The sequence below is a fragment of the Balaenoptera borealis genome (assembly GCF_965194805.1).
Source record: "Balaenoptera borealis genome assembly, chromosome: 11".
NCBI classification, from domain to species: domain Eukaryota; kingdom Metazoa; phylum Chordata; class Mammalia; order Artiodactyla; family Balaenopteridae; genus Balaenoptera; species Balaenoptera borealis.
Window position 1 is genome coordinate 147945 of NC_138868.1, and position 14852 is coordinate 162796.

The 14852-nt window shown below is 52.3% G+C and overlaps 1 protein-coding gene across 1 annotated transcript; it reads right to left on the reverse strand.

Moving 5' to 3' along the window:
- Positions 1-2790: 2790 nt before the first annotated feature.
- On the reverse strand, positions 2791-4046 carry LOC309606038 (interferon-induced transmembrane protein 3-like). The gene is made up of 2 exons (XM_082342544.1): positions 3689-4046; positions 2791-3075 (listed from the first exon to the last, which is right to left on the reverse strand). The coding sequence occupies exons 1-2, from the start codon at positions 3935-3937 to the stop codon at positions 2884-2886; spliced, it is 441 nt and encodes a 146-aa protein (XP_082198670.1). The 5' UTR covers positions 3938-4046; the 3' UTR covers positions 2791-2883.
- Between the last annotated feature and the right edge of the window lie 10806 nt (positions 4047-14852).

Here is a 14852-nt window from a genome sequence, read left to right on the forward strand (position 1 = left end):
GCCGGTGGCCTTGGGGAAGCGCAGAGCGCTCCGCTGTGGGCTGACAGCAGAAGCCCAGAGCAGAGCTGGTGACCCCGCCCCGGTCGACAGAGACCCCCAGAGGAAAGACCACTCCCTCCCACGCAAACGTGGCCGCCCTGCTGGGTGGCAGCGTCTCACAGACACTGGGGACCCGAGCCTGGGCTGCACACGGGGAGGTGGGGACCCGCCTCAGCCCAAGGCAGGGAGAGACGCCCCAGGCAGGCAGGTGTTCCTGTCTCTGAGCCCCAGAGGGAGAGGGCGCGGGGGACGCACCCCGCCGGCTGACCCACCGCGCCCTGCACAGTATCCCAGGTGTGCTGTGCGTCACCCAGGAGAGGCTGGAGGAGTCCCGGCAGCCCGAGGCTGGTGCTGGGGCAGTGACCCCTTCCCCGCAGGCCCCTCGGGGATCCAGGCTCTTCTGGGCTCCCTCACTGGGCTGAGGCCCAGTCCTGTCCGGCTCTCATTGAATTTCACAGCACTCTTCGCGGTGGATTTCCTTCCGTCCTGGCACCTAGGACTATAGACACCAAACCCTCACAAGGCCCTACCTCGGGGGCTATGTAGGTTGGGGTCCTCCCTGGAGGACGGTGACTCAGACGAGGTCGCCCGCTCTCTCTTGGGTCCCACATGTGAGCTCGGCAGGCTCGGCCCCAGGGAAGCTGGGTCCCGGAGGAGGGGAGGCTGGCGGACCTGCCTCTCTGAGTCCAGGAAGGACACTCTGCCAGGCAGGGGGCGGGGGGACAGATGTGTGACCCCAACCCCCCGCACCCCCGACCCCGGCTGGCCGACTAGGCGCGTCCCACGTTCCCCTGTCGGGCGGACAGCGGTCACGAAGGGTGGTGGCACTGAGTGTAAGCCCGTCACTCTTCACGGATTCGGGGTGAGGGTCGTGCTAGGTGGGAGACCAGCTGGTGCAGGCAGCCAAGATCCCGTGGTCTGGAGCTTCCGAAAATTCACAGGAGGCCCGAGGCATCAAGCAGGGGAACTGAGGGTCCTTCGAAGGCCCTGGGCAGGGACTGCTGGGTCATGAGCAGCCTCGTGCTCGGAGCCACCCCAGCTCTGGTTCCGATGTGGGCGGCCACAGTGTCCTGGGTCACCTGTGGTGGGCGGTGCTGGTTGCGGTGGGTGACCTGGGCTGGGCGGAGAGCGTCCAGGGAGCTGGGAGGATGCAGAGCTGGGAGGACACAGACCTGGGAGGACACAGACCTGGGAGGGTGTGATCTGGGAGGACAAAGACCGGGGGGACCAGAGCTGGGAGGACACAGTGGGAAGACACAGAACTGGGACGTCAGAGCCCTGGGCAGGGCCGCACAGGTGGGCCGGCAGCAAGGGTGAGAGGTGTTTCTGGTCCTTTCTCCCAGTAGCCCTCAGCAGAGAAGTCTCTGTTATCGCTTTGCCTGGAGTCTGGCCTGGAGGAAGTCTGACGTTAGGATTCCTGAAGATGCCCTGCCCGGGTTTGGTCCTGAGGGAGTGAGGGCAGAGCAGGACAGATGTGCTCCTGGTGGGGACGAACATCTCTCCTGGCCTCGCCCCTGGCCCCCTTCCTGAGCGCTGCTGGTCCGGGAAGCTTCCACCTGCCCAGCCCACCCAGCAGGGGTCTGAGTCGCTGGGCAGCGCCCCCTGCCTGACTCCAGGGCTTTACTGGCTGCTGGCCCCTCCTCACCTTGGAGTCAGTCCTTCCCAATCCAGAGGGGTAGGTCTGCCAGCCTCCCCTCCTCCAGGACTTCCTTGGGGCTGTCGCCTCCCTGCTCACGTGTGACAGACCCCGGGGGAGAGGGGCTCCCTCATGGCCATCCTGGGACCCCAGCCCCTCGGCCATCTCCTGGAGCCAGGGGACTGCAGCTGGGGACAGATAAAGGGGCGTGGGTGCAGGTCAGGAGGGGATCCACAGCTGGGGTCGGGTGTCAGGGGACGAAGGGGAGGCTAGGGCCACCCCACCTCACACCGCACCTGCCCAGCTGGTTGTGGGCAGGGTCTGCCCTGGGGCACCCCAAGTGCCCACACATCTGGAGGCCTGACAGAACCAGGGATGGGGTCTGATTTCCAGGGCAGGGCAGGGGTTTCTCCTCCTCCTGGGGGCTGTCTCTGCAGCGGTGGCCCGTGCACTCTTGTAGCCTTCCTGAGCTGACGGGGTCCTACGAACAGCAAAGCGGAGGCACATGTCAAAGGGTCTGAAAGGGAGCAGGGGAGCCACTGTGGACCTGGAATTTGCACACGTCCTGGCCGCCCTGGGACCACCTGGAACCTGTTGTCTTTACTCCCTGGAAACCTCAGTTTAGCAGCCAATCAGCTGCCGACATGTGACCCAATGCCTGCTAGCACTGATCCTGCTTTGTAAAACAACCCCTGTAACTTCTCTGGAATGTCTTTGTTGTGTTTAGAACCCCCCAGCACTTGTACTTTCCTCGCAGCACGTTTCACCTGCTACTGGAATCTGCACTTCTCCGATTGCAAATCCTAAAACTCCAAATAAACTCTTTTCTTATTTGCGGGCTTCCGAGCGTTTTTGTTTGTTTTGTTTTGTATTTTGTCAACAGGGCCAAGGGTGCTCTGGACCCAGCATGACCCTTCCCCAGAGGAAGCCACCACCCCAAACCCCTGTCCAATTGCTGCTGCCCCAGCTTGAGGCCAAAAACAGGCAAGGCCTGAGGACTTGTCAGGTCCCCCTCAGAGCAGCAGAGCAGATGGGACAGGGGGCGGTGGGCTCAGTCTCAGGGGCAGGCTGGGACTCTCAACGGGGCCCCCTCCCCAGGTCAAAACACAGCACCCTCACATACAAATGCTTTATTTTATTCAACTGTGGGCAGACGCGTGTATAAACTACAGTGAAGAGGGGTGACTGCCTCAGGCTGCTGGCAGCTACTAGTAGCCGCCATAGTCCTTTATGAGCTGGGAAACTGCTTGAAAAATCATCAGGGAGCCAGTGGCGAACATAATGATGAAGACGATCGTCAAAAGGAGGCCCAGGACCAGGGCCCAGATGTTCAGGCACTTGGCGGTGGAGGCATAGCTCTGGGCCCCAACGACGTCGCCCACCATCTTCCGGTCCCTAGACTGGGGGAGAAGAGACGGTGAGGGGGACCTGGAGCTGGGCCAGGTGACAGCCAGGTGCTGTGACTCAGGCCCTACCCTGCTGCTCCCCCAGGGCCCATTCACCCAGATGGGGACCCCCCCCCCCTGCCCGTTCCCTGGAGCCCAAGCAGGACAGTGCCCGGTGGGCCCCCCTCCCCTTCTGGGGCCTCGATCTGCTTCCTCACAGACTCTCAGCCTCTCCAGGAGGCCCCAGGGCTCACCCTCCCTCGGCTCTGGCCCCTTTGCTGGCCACTCACCCCACCAGGGGTCAGTGTCCTTTCAGTACCTTTTTCTTTTCTGGACCAGACTCGAGGTCTGAATCCGAAGTGTGAAGGCTGTAGCTTCTCTCACAAGGCTGGGAAGGAGAACTCCCTGGGGTGGTGGAGACATAGCTCCCATCCCCATGTGCGCCCCTGCAGCTCCGCCGTGAACTCTCATTGGGAATGATCCCCCAAGCCACACACACACACACACACACACACACACACAGAGCAATACACACGAGGGCTCCCCGCACCCCACGTGCCGGCCAGGCAGCGGGGCCTCTCCAGGCTCACACACACTTCCTTGGAGGGCACCCCAGGCGCCCACCCACCTTCACGGAGCAGGCGAATGCCACGAAGCCCAGGCAGCACCAGTTCATGAAGATCGTGTTGAACAGGGACCAGACGATGTGGTCGGGCACCGAGGCCGCGCTGCGGGTGTTGGTCACCGTGGTGGTCACGGGGGCCTGGCTCTGGGGAGCCCCCAGCATGGCCACCTCGTGCTCCTCCTTGATCATCTCATAGCTTGGGAGGACCCCGCTGTGGGCACCGTTGAAGAAGGGTTGGGATGTGCGGCTCATGGTGGGGATGAGGCAGCTGTGGTCCAGGTGCCTGGACTCTCTCAGGGGCCCTCCCTTTCCCCAGCAGTTTCGATTTCACTGAAGTTTCCTTTTCCTGGAAGTTGGGGAATTGGGGATGGGCTGGTCCTAGGAGGCGGGATGAGAACCACTGAGTGTCAGGTTACACCGGCGTGAGTGGGAGGAAGGCTGAGGGCTTGGAGGGAGCTTCCCGTCCCAGAGGCTGGAAGGGGCAGAAGACTTTCCTTCTACCCTCCCAGGTTCTTGGTTGAGACTCCACTGTAATAAAAAGACAGTTTAACAGGAGAAAAACAAATAAAAGTTTAATAACACGCATACCTCCTGTGTACATGGGAGAGACCCAGGGAAACTGAGTGACTCCCCGAAATGGTGAAGCCACCACCTTAAACGCCACCACCAGCTAAGACCGAAGGTGTTGGGAGTGGGGAAGAGAGGCCCCTCCAGGAGGCGACAAGGAAAAGCACACGAGTAAGGGTAAGGTTTCCTGCAGAGCTTCTCCATCCACAAGAGTTGCTAGAAATGTGGTCGTCCCCCTCATCCCCATACAAGAGGAGACACCCTTACACGGAGGTTTCCCTTGTACATGTAAATGTCTCTCAAAAGGCTGGCTTCTACTCAGCTTCAGAGCTCCTCCCAGTGTCCTACTGCTTAAAAATAACCAGCTTAAAATAATCAATATGGCAAAGAGGCACATTTGGAGTAATGAATTGTGCTTCCCTTCACACCCGAGCCAGGCCCTGTCTCGGCCACCCCACCTCCCTACTTAGGGGTGTGGTCGGGCCCCGGGACCCTTCCCCAGCCTGGGGGTCTCAGGCCCAAGCCTGCTGCAGCCCCGCTGTCCCCACGCAGGGCCCCTCCCAGACCCTCACTCAGCCTCCACACCCCAGCCCCCAGAGCGAGCCCTGGCCCACAGCCCACCCCTCACTGCACCGCCCTCCCCTCGGAAAGGCACTGGCCTTCCCGGCCCTGAGTCCCCGCTCCAGGCTGGTTTGGGTCCTTCCTGGTTGCAGGTCAGCACCCAGCAGCCTGGGTGGCCTGCCCCAAAGGAGCCTCCCATGGTCTCCCAAGGGCTCCCGGGAGCGGGGACACTGGGCCCCACGTGACCTGAGGAGGCAGCTGTGGTGGGAGACCCCGGGGTCCAGGGCGTCTGGCGGCAGCTGGGAGCCCAGGGCCTGCATATTTGCGAAGCCCCGTCGTTCCTTCCTCCCTCCGGCCCCCCCCGCCATTTGACATTCTGACCAAGGAGCTTAAGGGGCAGCATGGAGGGGCCTCGGGAAGGGGCAATGCCTCCACTGCCCAGAGCCTTCCTGAATTACACGCTTTCCTCTTACTGACTCTGTCCACCCCCACGGCAAGATGGTGCCATCGGAGCAGAGAGCGGTGTGTGTCTTGCGGTGAGGCCGGTCCAGTGACTCAGGGGCAATGGCCGCTGTGCTGCTTCCCGGTCACAAGGAAGTAACGCGCATAGTAGGCCTGGCCCCTGACCCGCCCCTCCCGCAGCCCCCTCCATGCCGACGTCCATCGGGCTCCCTCCAGCCCCTCCTGCTCTGCCGTCCCCCACCCAGGGCAGGGTGGCTGCCTTTTCTCCGGGAGCTTCCGCGTCCGCTGTGCCCTCCTCCTTGTCAGGCTGGGGGAATGAACTGGGTGCCCCCCTCCTGCTGCCCCACCTGGGGGGCCTCCCCGCCAGCTGCCACTCCTCCAACAGCCTCCAGGGTGGCTCTGCTCCATAGCGGCCACCAGGCCCGGGGATGTGGCGAGTTTCAGCGGAGAAAAGCTGTGTGCATAAGTCTCATATCAGACTTTGAAAGCTTGGTGAGAAAAAAAGAATTTTTGTTAAGATATAAAATATTTCATCAATAATATCTTTCATGGGGCTTCCCCGGTGGCACAGTGGTTAAGAATCCGCCTGCCAATGCAGGGGACACGGGTTCGAGCCCTGGTCCGGGAAGATCCCACATGCCGCGGAGCAACTAAGCCCGTGCGCCACAGCTACTGAGCCTGCGCTCTAGAGCCCGCGAGCCACAACTACTGGGCCCACGAGCCACAACTACTGAAGCCTGTGCGTCTAGTCCACAACAAGAGAAGCCACTGCAATGAGAAGCCCGCGCACCGCAACGAAGAGTAGCCCCCACTCGCCGCAACTAGAGAAAGCCCACGTGCCGCAACGAGGACCCAACGCAGCCAAAAATAAATAAATTTATTTATTTATTTATTTATTTTTAAATAATACCTTTCATTAATTATATGTTGTTATAATAGTTTCTATATATCGGTTCAAAGAAAATAGATCCTTAAAATAAATCTCACGTGTTTTTTTTCTTTCTTAACGTGGCTACTGGAATATTTTAAATTGGGTTTGCAGCTCACACTCTACTATGCTCATGCCCTGGTGATCCGTGGGCAAGAGAAAAGAGGGCCTGACCCCTTCTGCTTGCAACGGTAGGCCCCAGCAGGGACATGTCATCTTGTGGACACCCCCCTCCACCAGCTCCCCAAATCTGAGGTCCTTTCTCAGGCGGGGCAGGGTCTCTCGGAGTCTGTGCTGGGTCCCTGCGCGGCAGGCGAGGTGGTGGAGGCGGGAAGGGATGGTACAGCTGGCCCACGCTGTCCGATCCCCTTGGAAGGTGCCAGTCCTCTGCAAAGTTTTAGGGGTTTTACACGACTTTTCCTAATGAATTTCCAAGGACCAATAATCAGAGGGACCGGAACAAGCTGCAACAGTTAGGGCCACCTAACTTTCTAACTACACAGGGAAATAAGATCCATATTCCTGTGAACCTGCTCAGATTAACACGGTATAAAGCCAGATTTTTGAACATGTCTAGGATGTAGAAAGATATCTCTTCCTTTTGTTAAGCCTAGCCTCTGGAGTTTCATGAATTAACATTTTAAGGAAAAAGCAAGTCTCTACAGGGCCTCTTACTGCCCAAAATGGAGTAGAGAATAAACAGTTTTGCTTCACAGGGAAATCAGGAGCACACAGCATCCGTCTTGGCCACAGGCACTCTGACACACTGTCCTCGAGGAGGTCCCCTCTCCTGGATGCGTGAGGTCCAGCCCCTCGGCGTGATGGTGACGCTGCAGCACCCAGCCGCAGCTGGTACACGGCGGAGGCGACAGCGGGCAGGGAGCCCGCGCTCACAGACCAGCTGCCCCGGGACTGCAGACAATCAGGACAGACGTGAGAGCAGCCGGAGGCAGGGCCGGCGGGGACGCCGTCTTCCGGGAGTTTCGGGGGAGGCTCTGCCCCTCACACCCTCATTCCCAGTGCGCGGAGCCCGGAGCCGCATCGCCTCCGCCAGAAGCCCGCCAACACCCCACCCCCCCCACCCCTCCCCCACCCGAGTCCCGCAGCACCTGGGACGCGGGCGCAGGTGCGGGGTCACTCGCGGGCATCACGCGGACTCCCCACATCCCCGTGGCGGTCACGAAGCCCGCGATGGGAGCTTCACCCTGGGCCCCGGGGGTGAGGGGGACCCGCCGCTCACGGCCGCCAGCCCACGTCAGGTGGCAGCAGGAACAGAGCTTTCTTGGCCGCCGTTAAGATCCGAGATGACTTGTCGTCGGAGCACCGTGCAGCTCGCCCTGACCGCCGCGGCGAAGCGCCGTAACCGCGGCCTCGGGCCGGGAGGCCGCAACGAAAAGCCGTGTTCCCGAGGCGGGAAAGATCCAAGCCACGTGGAGAAGCGTGGTGTGAATTTTCTGCGTCAGCCCGACTGGGGCGCAGGGCCCAGACGCTGGGTCAGAGGTTATCCTGGCGTGTCTCGGGGGTCTTTCTGGATGAGCTGCACTTTGAAAGGTGGGCTGAGTAAAGCAGAACCCCTCCACAGTGTGGGCCGTCTGTCCAACCCCTCCGAGGGCTGAGTAGGAGGAGAAGATGCGAGAGGGGAGAAGCTCCTTCCGACCGGGGCCTGGCCTCAGCCTGGCCGCCCCGCGGCTCCCCTGGGCCCCCTCCTTGTAACAAGTCCCTTCTAAGTGTACAGTGAGGAAATGGAGGGTCAGCTGGCTCCCTGTGATATTTGGAAGGCGGACCAAGAACCTAGAACCTTGTAGCCCTAGAACCCCCGGGTGCTGGCTGCCACAGGCCCATCGCATGCTGTTCACTGTTGGCTGCGCGTTTTGGCCTCTGGGCTCAGAGAGAAGGGCTGGCGCGTGGGCAGGAACGAACGGAAATAGAGAAAGTCCAGGGCAGGGACTTGGGGGGTTAGAAGAGTGATAGCGTCTCAACCGGAAGCAGGAAAAGATACAATTACAACACTCTCGAGTTATGCTCGAGTCAGGGGGCAGCTCGTCCCCCTCAGCCTGACACGCCCGGTTACCTGCCTTATGCAGGGGGAAGGTGGGCGGGAGGGGTAGGGGGTGAAAATGCAAAGAAAAGCAGCAGAAACGAGAACTGTGGGAAAAGGAGCTCCAGGCGTGACTTTGACATCTGAACCTGACTGAAATGAAGTCAAAGTTTGAAAAGTCGATTACATATATGAAAGAGTGATACTGTCCCCCCAGAAAACATCAGCCTGGACCCGAAGAGACTGTGCTGGCTCGAGACTTAAAATAATCCTGGGACCCCGACTCTCTGTGGGCGAGAAGGGGATGAGAAAGCTTTGGGGTCTCCAGTGCCCACCTCAGCACTCCGAGGACGCTGGGCCGGCAGAGGGGGCCGCCGAAGGCCATGGGAAGGGCAGGTGGTGTGACCCCACCAGTCTAGTCCAGGAATGCATCCACCCCGGGCCGGGGTCCTCAGCACAGCCATCCGGAGGGACTTCGGGACCCCACGGCCGTGTCCACTGCCTTTCTGCTCCTCAGTTGACACTGCGGTTTGGGGGTCTGTGATTTGGCCTTTAGCCATGCTGCTTGCCAGGAGGCGTGGCTAGGTCTCCTTTGCATCCCTTTTGATCTTCGAGGGGCTGGAGGAGACTTTGGGATGGTCCCCCGGGGGAGAGTGTATTTTGCACACAGGAAGGAGCGCCCCCAGGTCGTCCTGACCAGGTGTGAATGTGGGGCTCCTCAGTGCGGCCCAGTCCAAGCGCAGCCAGGGTGTGCGTCCCCGAGTGGCCTTCCTGCGCCTCCAACCTGCAGGTGGCACCTCCCCTGGTCCCTGCCTGACCGAGGGAAGCAGAGCCCCCGTGCCCCTCCTGGAGGTGTAGCCAGATCAGGACGTAGGGATTTGGGGTTGTCCGTTCCACAGCCTAACCCAGCCTCTCCTAAGCAATGCGTCCTTCCAGGCGGTCGCCTGCTGGCCCGCAGCTCATCCCCCACCCACGGGAGACCCTAGCCTTGCCTTCACATGCTACCCAGGCCTTTTCCTGGCAGAATTTTGATGACTTCAGAAACACAGTTACTAACAAACCCACTGCTCCCAGCGTTTCCATTTGTTGGTGCCTGATGCGTTCGGTCTGTTGTTAGGTGCATATACTTTTAACCTTTCCTTATTGTGAAATTTCACAAATACACGGCAAAATGCATGAAACATGAACGTTCTGCCTAGCAAATTGCTAAAATGCAAATGCCTACAAAACTACCAAGTCACAAGTAGCGCACTGCTGCCACCCTGCCGGTAACCGCCATGCGTGCCCCAGGAAGGTCACCTCTCTCTGGGTCATTATGCTGTGTACATTCTTGCTTTTCATACGAGGTTTAACCCCCAAGTGTGGGTTAAACTGAACCTGAGTGGAGGTTGAATCTGAACACTATGGTTTACTTCTGCCTGTTTTGAACTCATGTAAATGAAACGATGCTGTCTTCTTTGGTGCCCATAGTCCTTCACTCAGCATTACGTTCATGAGCCTCGCCGAGGTTGCAGCTGTAGTTCACTCACTCTGATTTGTGTTGTGTCCACTGTATAACTGTACCACAGCTTATCTGCTCTCCTGTCCATGGGCAGTGTCGCTTGCCGCTGGTGGCTACGAGGGACGCTGCTGCTGAGAGGGCCCCTGACCCCAAGGGTAGCCGCTCCTGGGGTTGTGTAATGCTGTCTCTTTGTGGTTTCAATTAGATTGGAGCAGTTATCTATTGCCACAATAAGGTTGCATAATGACAAACCACAAAACGTCAGTGGTATATACCAATAAGCATTTGCTTTTGCCCAAGAGTCTAGGAGCTTCGGCTGACCTGGACCACCTCGGTTGGCCTTGGCCGGGCTCATCATTTTCTGCTGTCAGCTGTGGGTTGAGGGGACAATGCCAGCTCTCCTATGGGAGCCCTCATCTTCCGGGATGTCAGGCTGGGCTCGTTCTTAGGGCCACGGCAGGGTCCCCACAGAGAGCAGAGGTGTGTGAGGGGCTCTGGAGTCCGGTCTGGGAACTGGTCGTGTCACTTCCTCCATTCATTAACCAGACAAGTGTAGAAGGCTGTTTGCAAAAATGGCCACAGTGGCTCCCAGCCCTGCATCCAGGACCGTTGTTGGGGTGAGGGGGGTGGGCTGGAGACTAGGGGCCACTTCTGCAATGCACCCACCGAAGAAGTTTGACACCTTTCCTTATGCTTGATGGCCATTTGCTGGCTAAAGAAATACAACCAGTGTTTGGATATGAACTTTGCATCCAGCAACTTCGCCAGACTCTCTTACTAATTCCAGTAATATCTCTACTTTGGCTGATGTTTATTGTTTTATAATTTCATCTGAAAGTGTGGATACTCAACGCTCCTTTCCTATTATTTTACATAATTTATTTTAATAAATTATGACATCACTCTGAGACCCTCAGGTGCTTTTACCTGCCCAACGACACGAGGGCCTTACCTCCCTCCTGATTATGCCGTTGTTGCCATGCTCTTTACTTTTTCATTTTCTGACAAATCAAGATGTTGTCATTGTTTGGTGCAACTACTACTTACTGACACTGACCACACACAGGTTTCGCAGCTTCTCACCCCTTCCTTCAGGCCCAGTCCATCCAGGTCGTTTTCTTCAGCGTGAAGAGCTCCCTTTAGTGGGGGCTTACTGGTGGCCGAAGCCCATCAGTTTTTGTTTTCCAAAAAAAATCTTTATTTCACCTCATTCTCGAAGAGTGTTTTCACTCGGTAAAGAATTTTAGGTCAGCGCTGAAGATACCAACCCACCATTTTCTGCTTCTGCAGTTACTGTGAAGTCAGCTACCAACGAGCTGTTACTCCTTATTAGGAAATCTGGGTTTTTATCAGGCTGTTTATGATTTTCTTTTTTTTATTTATTTATTTATTTATTTATTTATTTTTTTTATTTTTACAAGAGATAAATCGACTGACACCAAGCATTGTACATGGATGACCACAACAAAAGCAACAATGATTGCAATTACGAAACATGAAACACACTCATACTATGTCATAATATTGACATTCAGTCCAGTAATCCTCCACTGTAACAGCTCCTTTACTTTGCAGTGAAAATTGATTTGTATATTCTTTGCCTCTGAGTCCTTGTGGGATTTTTTTTTTTTTTTTTAAATTCAGACAGAAAGTCACAAAAATTATACTCATCCTCATCAGTTCACTCAGTCCCATGTAATTAATTTTTTTTTTTCATCTTGATCTTTTGTTAGCACTTTTATGAGTTCATCAGTTTTTCATTAGAGTTCTGAAAATGCTTATTCATTCAGTTCAGCAGTACAGTCAGTTACCAGAAACCTGTACTTGTCAGAGTCTTTTCCATGTATTTCTTGAAGATGAAACCCTTTTATAGGAACATATTTGCAAAATCATCAGAGTACACCCAGAACTGTCTGTAAATGACAAAAGACTTAAAAATGACCACGGTTAAAGATTTGATGACAGTTCATAATAATGCAGTTGACAAGAAAATTAGTTATTTCTGAGATATACATTTTAAAGTAATAACTAGGATTATTACTTATAACATTATACCAGAACATATAAGATTTTTAGAAATTTCATGTAATGTCTGAAACATTTATATTAACATATTTCCATACATATTTCCATACAAGTACAAATATAAGATTTTTAGAAATTTCATGTAATGTCTGAAACATTTATATTAACATATTTCCATACATATTTCCATACAAATACAAATATGATTTTTAGAAATTTCATGTAATGTCTGAAACATTTATATTAACATATTTCCATACATATTTCCATACAAATACAAATATAAGATTTTTAGAAATTTCATGTAATGTCTGAAACATTTATATTAACATATTTCCATACAAATAACCCAATGAAAGTTTAGTATTAGTTGTTTTGTTTGTTTTTTTATACTGCAGGTTCTTATTAGGCATCAGTTTTATACACATCAGTGTATACATGTCAATCCCAATCGCCCAATTCAGCACACCACCATCCCCACCCCACCGCAGTTTTCCCCCCTTGGTGTCCATATGTCCATTCTCTACATCTGTGTCTCAACTTCTGCCCTGCAAACTGGCTCATCTGTACCATTTTTCTAGGTTCCGCATACATGCATTAATATACGATATTTGTTTTTCTCTTTCTGACTTACTTCACTCTGTATGACAGTCTCTAGATCCATCCACGTCTCAACAAATGACTCAATTTCGTTCCTTTTTATGGCTGAGTAATATTCCATTGTATATATGTACCAAATCTTCTTTATCCATTCGTCTGTTGATGGGCATTTAGGTTGCTTCCATGACCTGGCTATTGTAAACAGTGCTGCAATGAACATTCGGGTGCATGTGTCTTTTTGAATTACGGTTTTCTCTGGGTATATGCCCAGTAGTGGGATTGCTGGGTCATATGGTAATTCTATTTTTAGTTTTTTAAGGAACCTCCATATTGTTCTCCATAGTGGCTGTATCAATTTACATTCCCACCAACAGTGCAAGAGGGTTCCCTTTTCTCCACACCCTCTCCAGCATTTGTTGTTTGTAGATTTTCTGATGATGCCCATTCTAACAGGAGTGAGGTGATACCTCATTGTAGTTTTGATTTGCATTTCTCTAATAATTAGTGATGTTGAGCATCTTTTCATGTGCTTCGTGGCCGTCTGTATGTTTTCTTTGGAGAAATGTCTATTTAGGTCTTCTGCCCATTTTTGGATTGGGGTGTTTGTTTCTTTGATATTGAGCTGAATGAGCTGTTTATATATTTTGGAGATTAATCCTTTGTCCGTTGATTCATTTGCAAATATTTTCTCCCATTCTGAGGGTTGTCTTTTCGTCTTGTTTATGGTTTCCTTTGCTGTGCAAAAGCTTTGAAGTTTCATTAGGTCCCACTTGTTTATTTTTGTTTTTATTTCCATTACTCTAGGAGGTGGATCAAAAAAGATCTTGCTGTGATTTATGTCAAAGAGTGTTCTTCCTATGTTTTCCTCTAAGAGTTTTATAGTGTCCAGTCTTATATTTAGGTCTCTAATCCATTTTGAGTTTATTTTTGTGTATGGTGTTAGGGAGTATTCTAATTTCATTCTTTTACATGTAGCTGTCCAGTTTTCCCAGCACCACTTATTGAAGAGACTGTCTTTTCTCCATTGTATATCTTTGCCTCCTTTGTCATAGATTAGTTGACCATAGGTGCGTGGGTTAATCTCTGGGCTTTCTATCTTGTTCCATTGATCTATGTTTCTGTTTTTGTGCCAGTACCATATTGTCTTGATTACTGTAGCTTTGTAGTATAGTCTGAAGTCAGGGAGTCTGATTCCTCCAGCTCCATTTTTTTGCCTCAAGACTGCTTTGCCTATTCGGGGTCTTTTGTGTCTCCATACAAATTTTAAGATGATTTGTTCTAGCTCCGTAAAAAATGCCATTGGTAATTTGATAGGGATTGCATTGAATCTGTAGATTGCTTTGGGTAGTATACTCATTTTCACAATGTTGATTCTTCCAATCCAAGAACATGGTATATCTCTCCATCTGTTGGTATCATCTTTAATTTCTTTCATCAGTGTCTTATAGTTTTCTGCATACAGGTCTTTTGTCTCCCTAGGTAGGTTTATTCCTAGGTATTTTATTCTTTTTGTTGCAATGGTAAATGGGAGTGTTTCCATAATTTCCCTTTCAGATTTTTCATCATTAGTGTATAGGAATGCAAGAGATTTCTGTGCATTAATTTTGTATCCTGCAACTTTACCATATTCATTAATTAGCTCTAGCAGTTTTCTGGTGGCAGTTTTAGGATTCTCTATGTATAGTATCATGTCATCCGCAAACAGTGACAGTTTTACTTCTTCTTTTCCAATTTGTATTCCTTTTATTTCTTTTTCTTCTCTGATTGCCGTGGCTAGGACTTCCAGAACTATGTTGAATAATAGTGGTGAGAGTGGACATCCTTGTCTCGTTCCTGATCTTAGAGGAAATGCTTTCAGTTTTTCACCATTGAGAATGATGTTTGCTGTGGGTTTGTCATATATGGCCTTTATTATGTTGAGGAAGGTTCCCTCTATGCCCACTTTCTGGAGAGTTTTTATCAGAAATGGGTGTTGAATTTTGTCAAAAGCTTTTTCTGCATCTATTGAGATGATCATATGGTTTTTATTCTTCAATTTGTTAATATGGTGTATCACATTGATTGATTTGCGTATATTGAAGAATCCTTGCATCCCTGGGATAAATCCCACTTGATCGTGGTGTATGATCCTTTTAATGTGTTGTTGGATTCTGTTTGCTAGTATTTTGTTGAGGATTTTTGCATCTATATTCATCAGTGATATTGGTCTGTAATTTTCTTTTTTTGTAGTGTCTTTGTCTGGTTTTGGTATCAGGGTGATGGTGGCCTCATAGAATGAGTTTGGGAGTGTTCCTTCCTCTGCAATTTTTTGGAAGAGTTTGAGAAGGATGGGTGTTAGCTCTTCTCTAAATGTTTGATAGAATTCACCTGTGAAGCCATCTGGTCCTGGACTTTTGTTTGTTGGAAGATTTTTAATCACAGTTTCAATTTCATTACTTGTGATTGGTCTGTTCATATTTTCTATTTCTTCCTGGTTCAGTCTTGG

Coding starts and splice junctions, on each gene's coding strand:
- LOC309606038 (XM_082342544.1), bottom strand. CDS start 3,937: ATGAGCCGCACATCCCAACCCTTCTTCAACGGTGCCCACAGCGGGGTC. Junction 3,076..3,688: donor CATTCGCCTGCTCCGTGAAG/GTGGGTGGGCGC, acceptor CTTCTCCCCCAG/TCTAGGGACCGGAAGATGGT.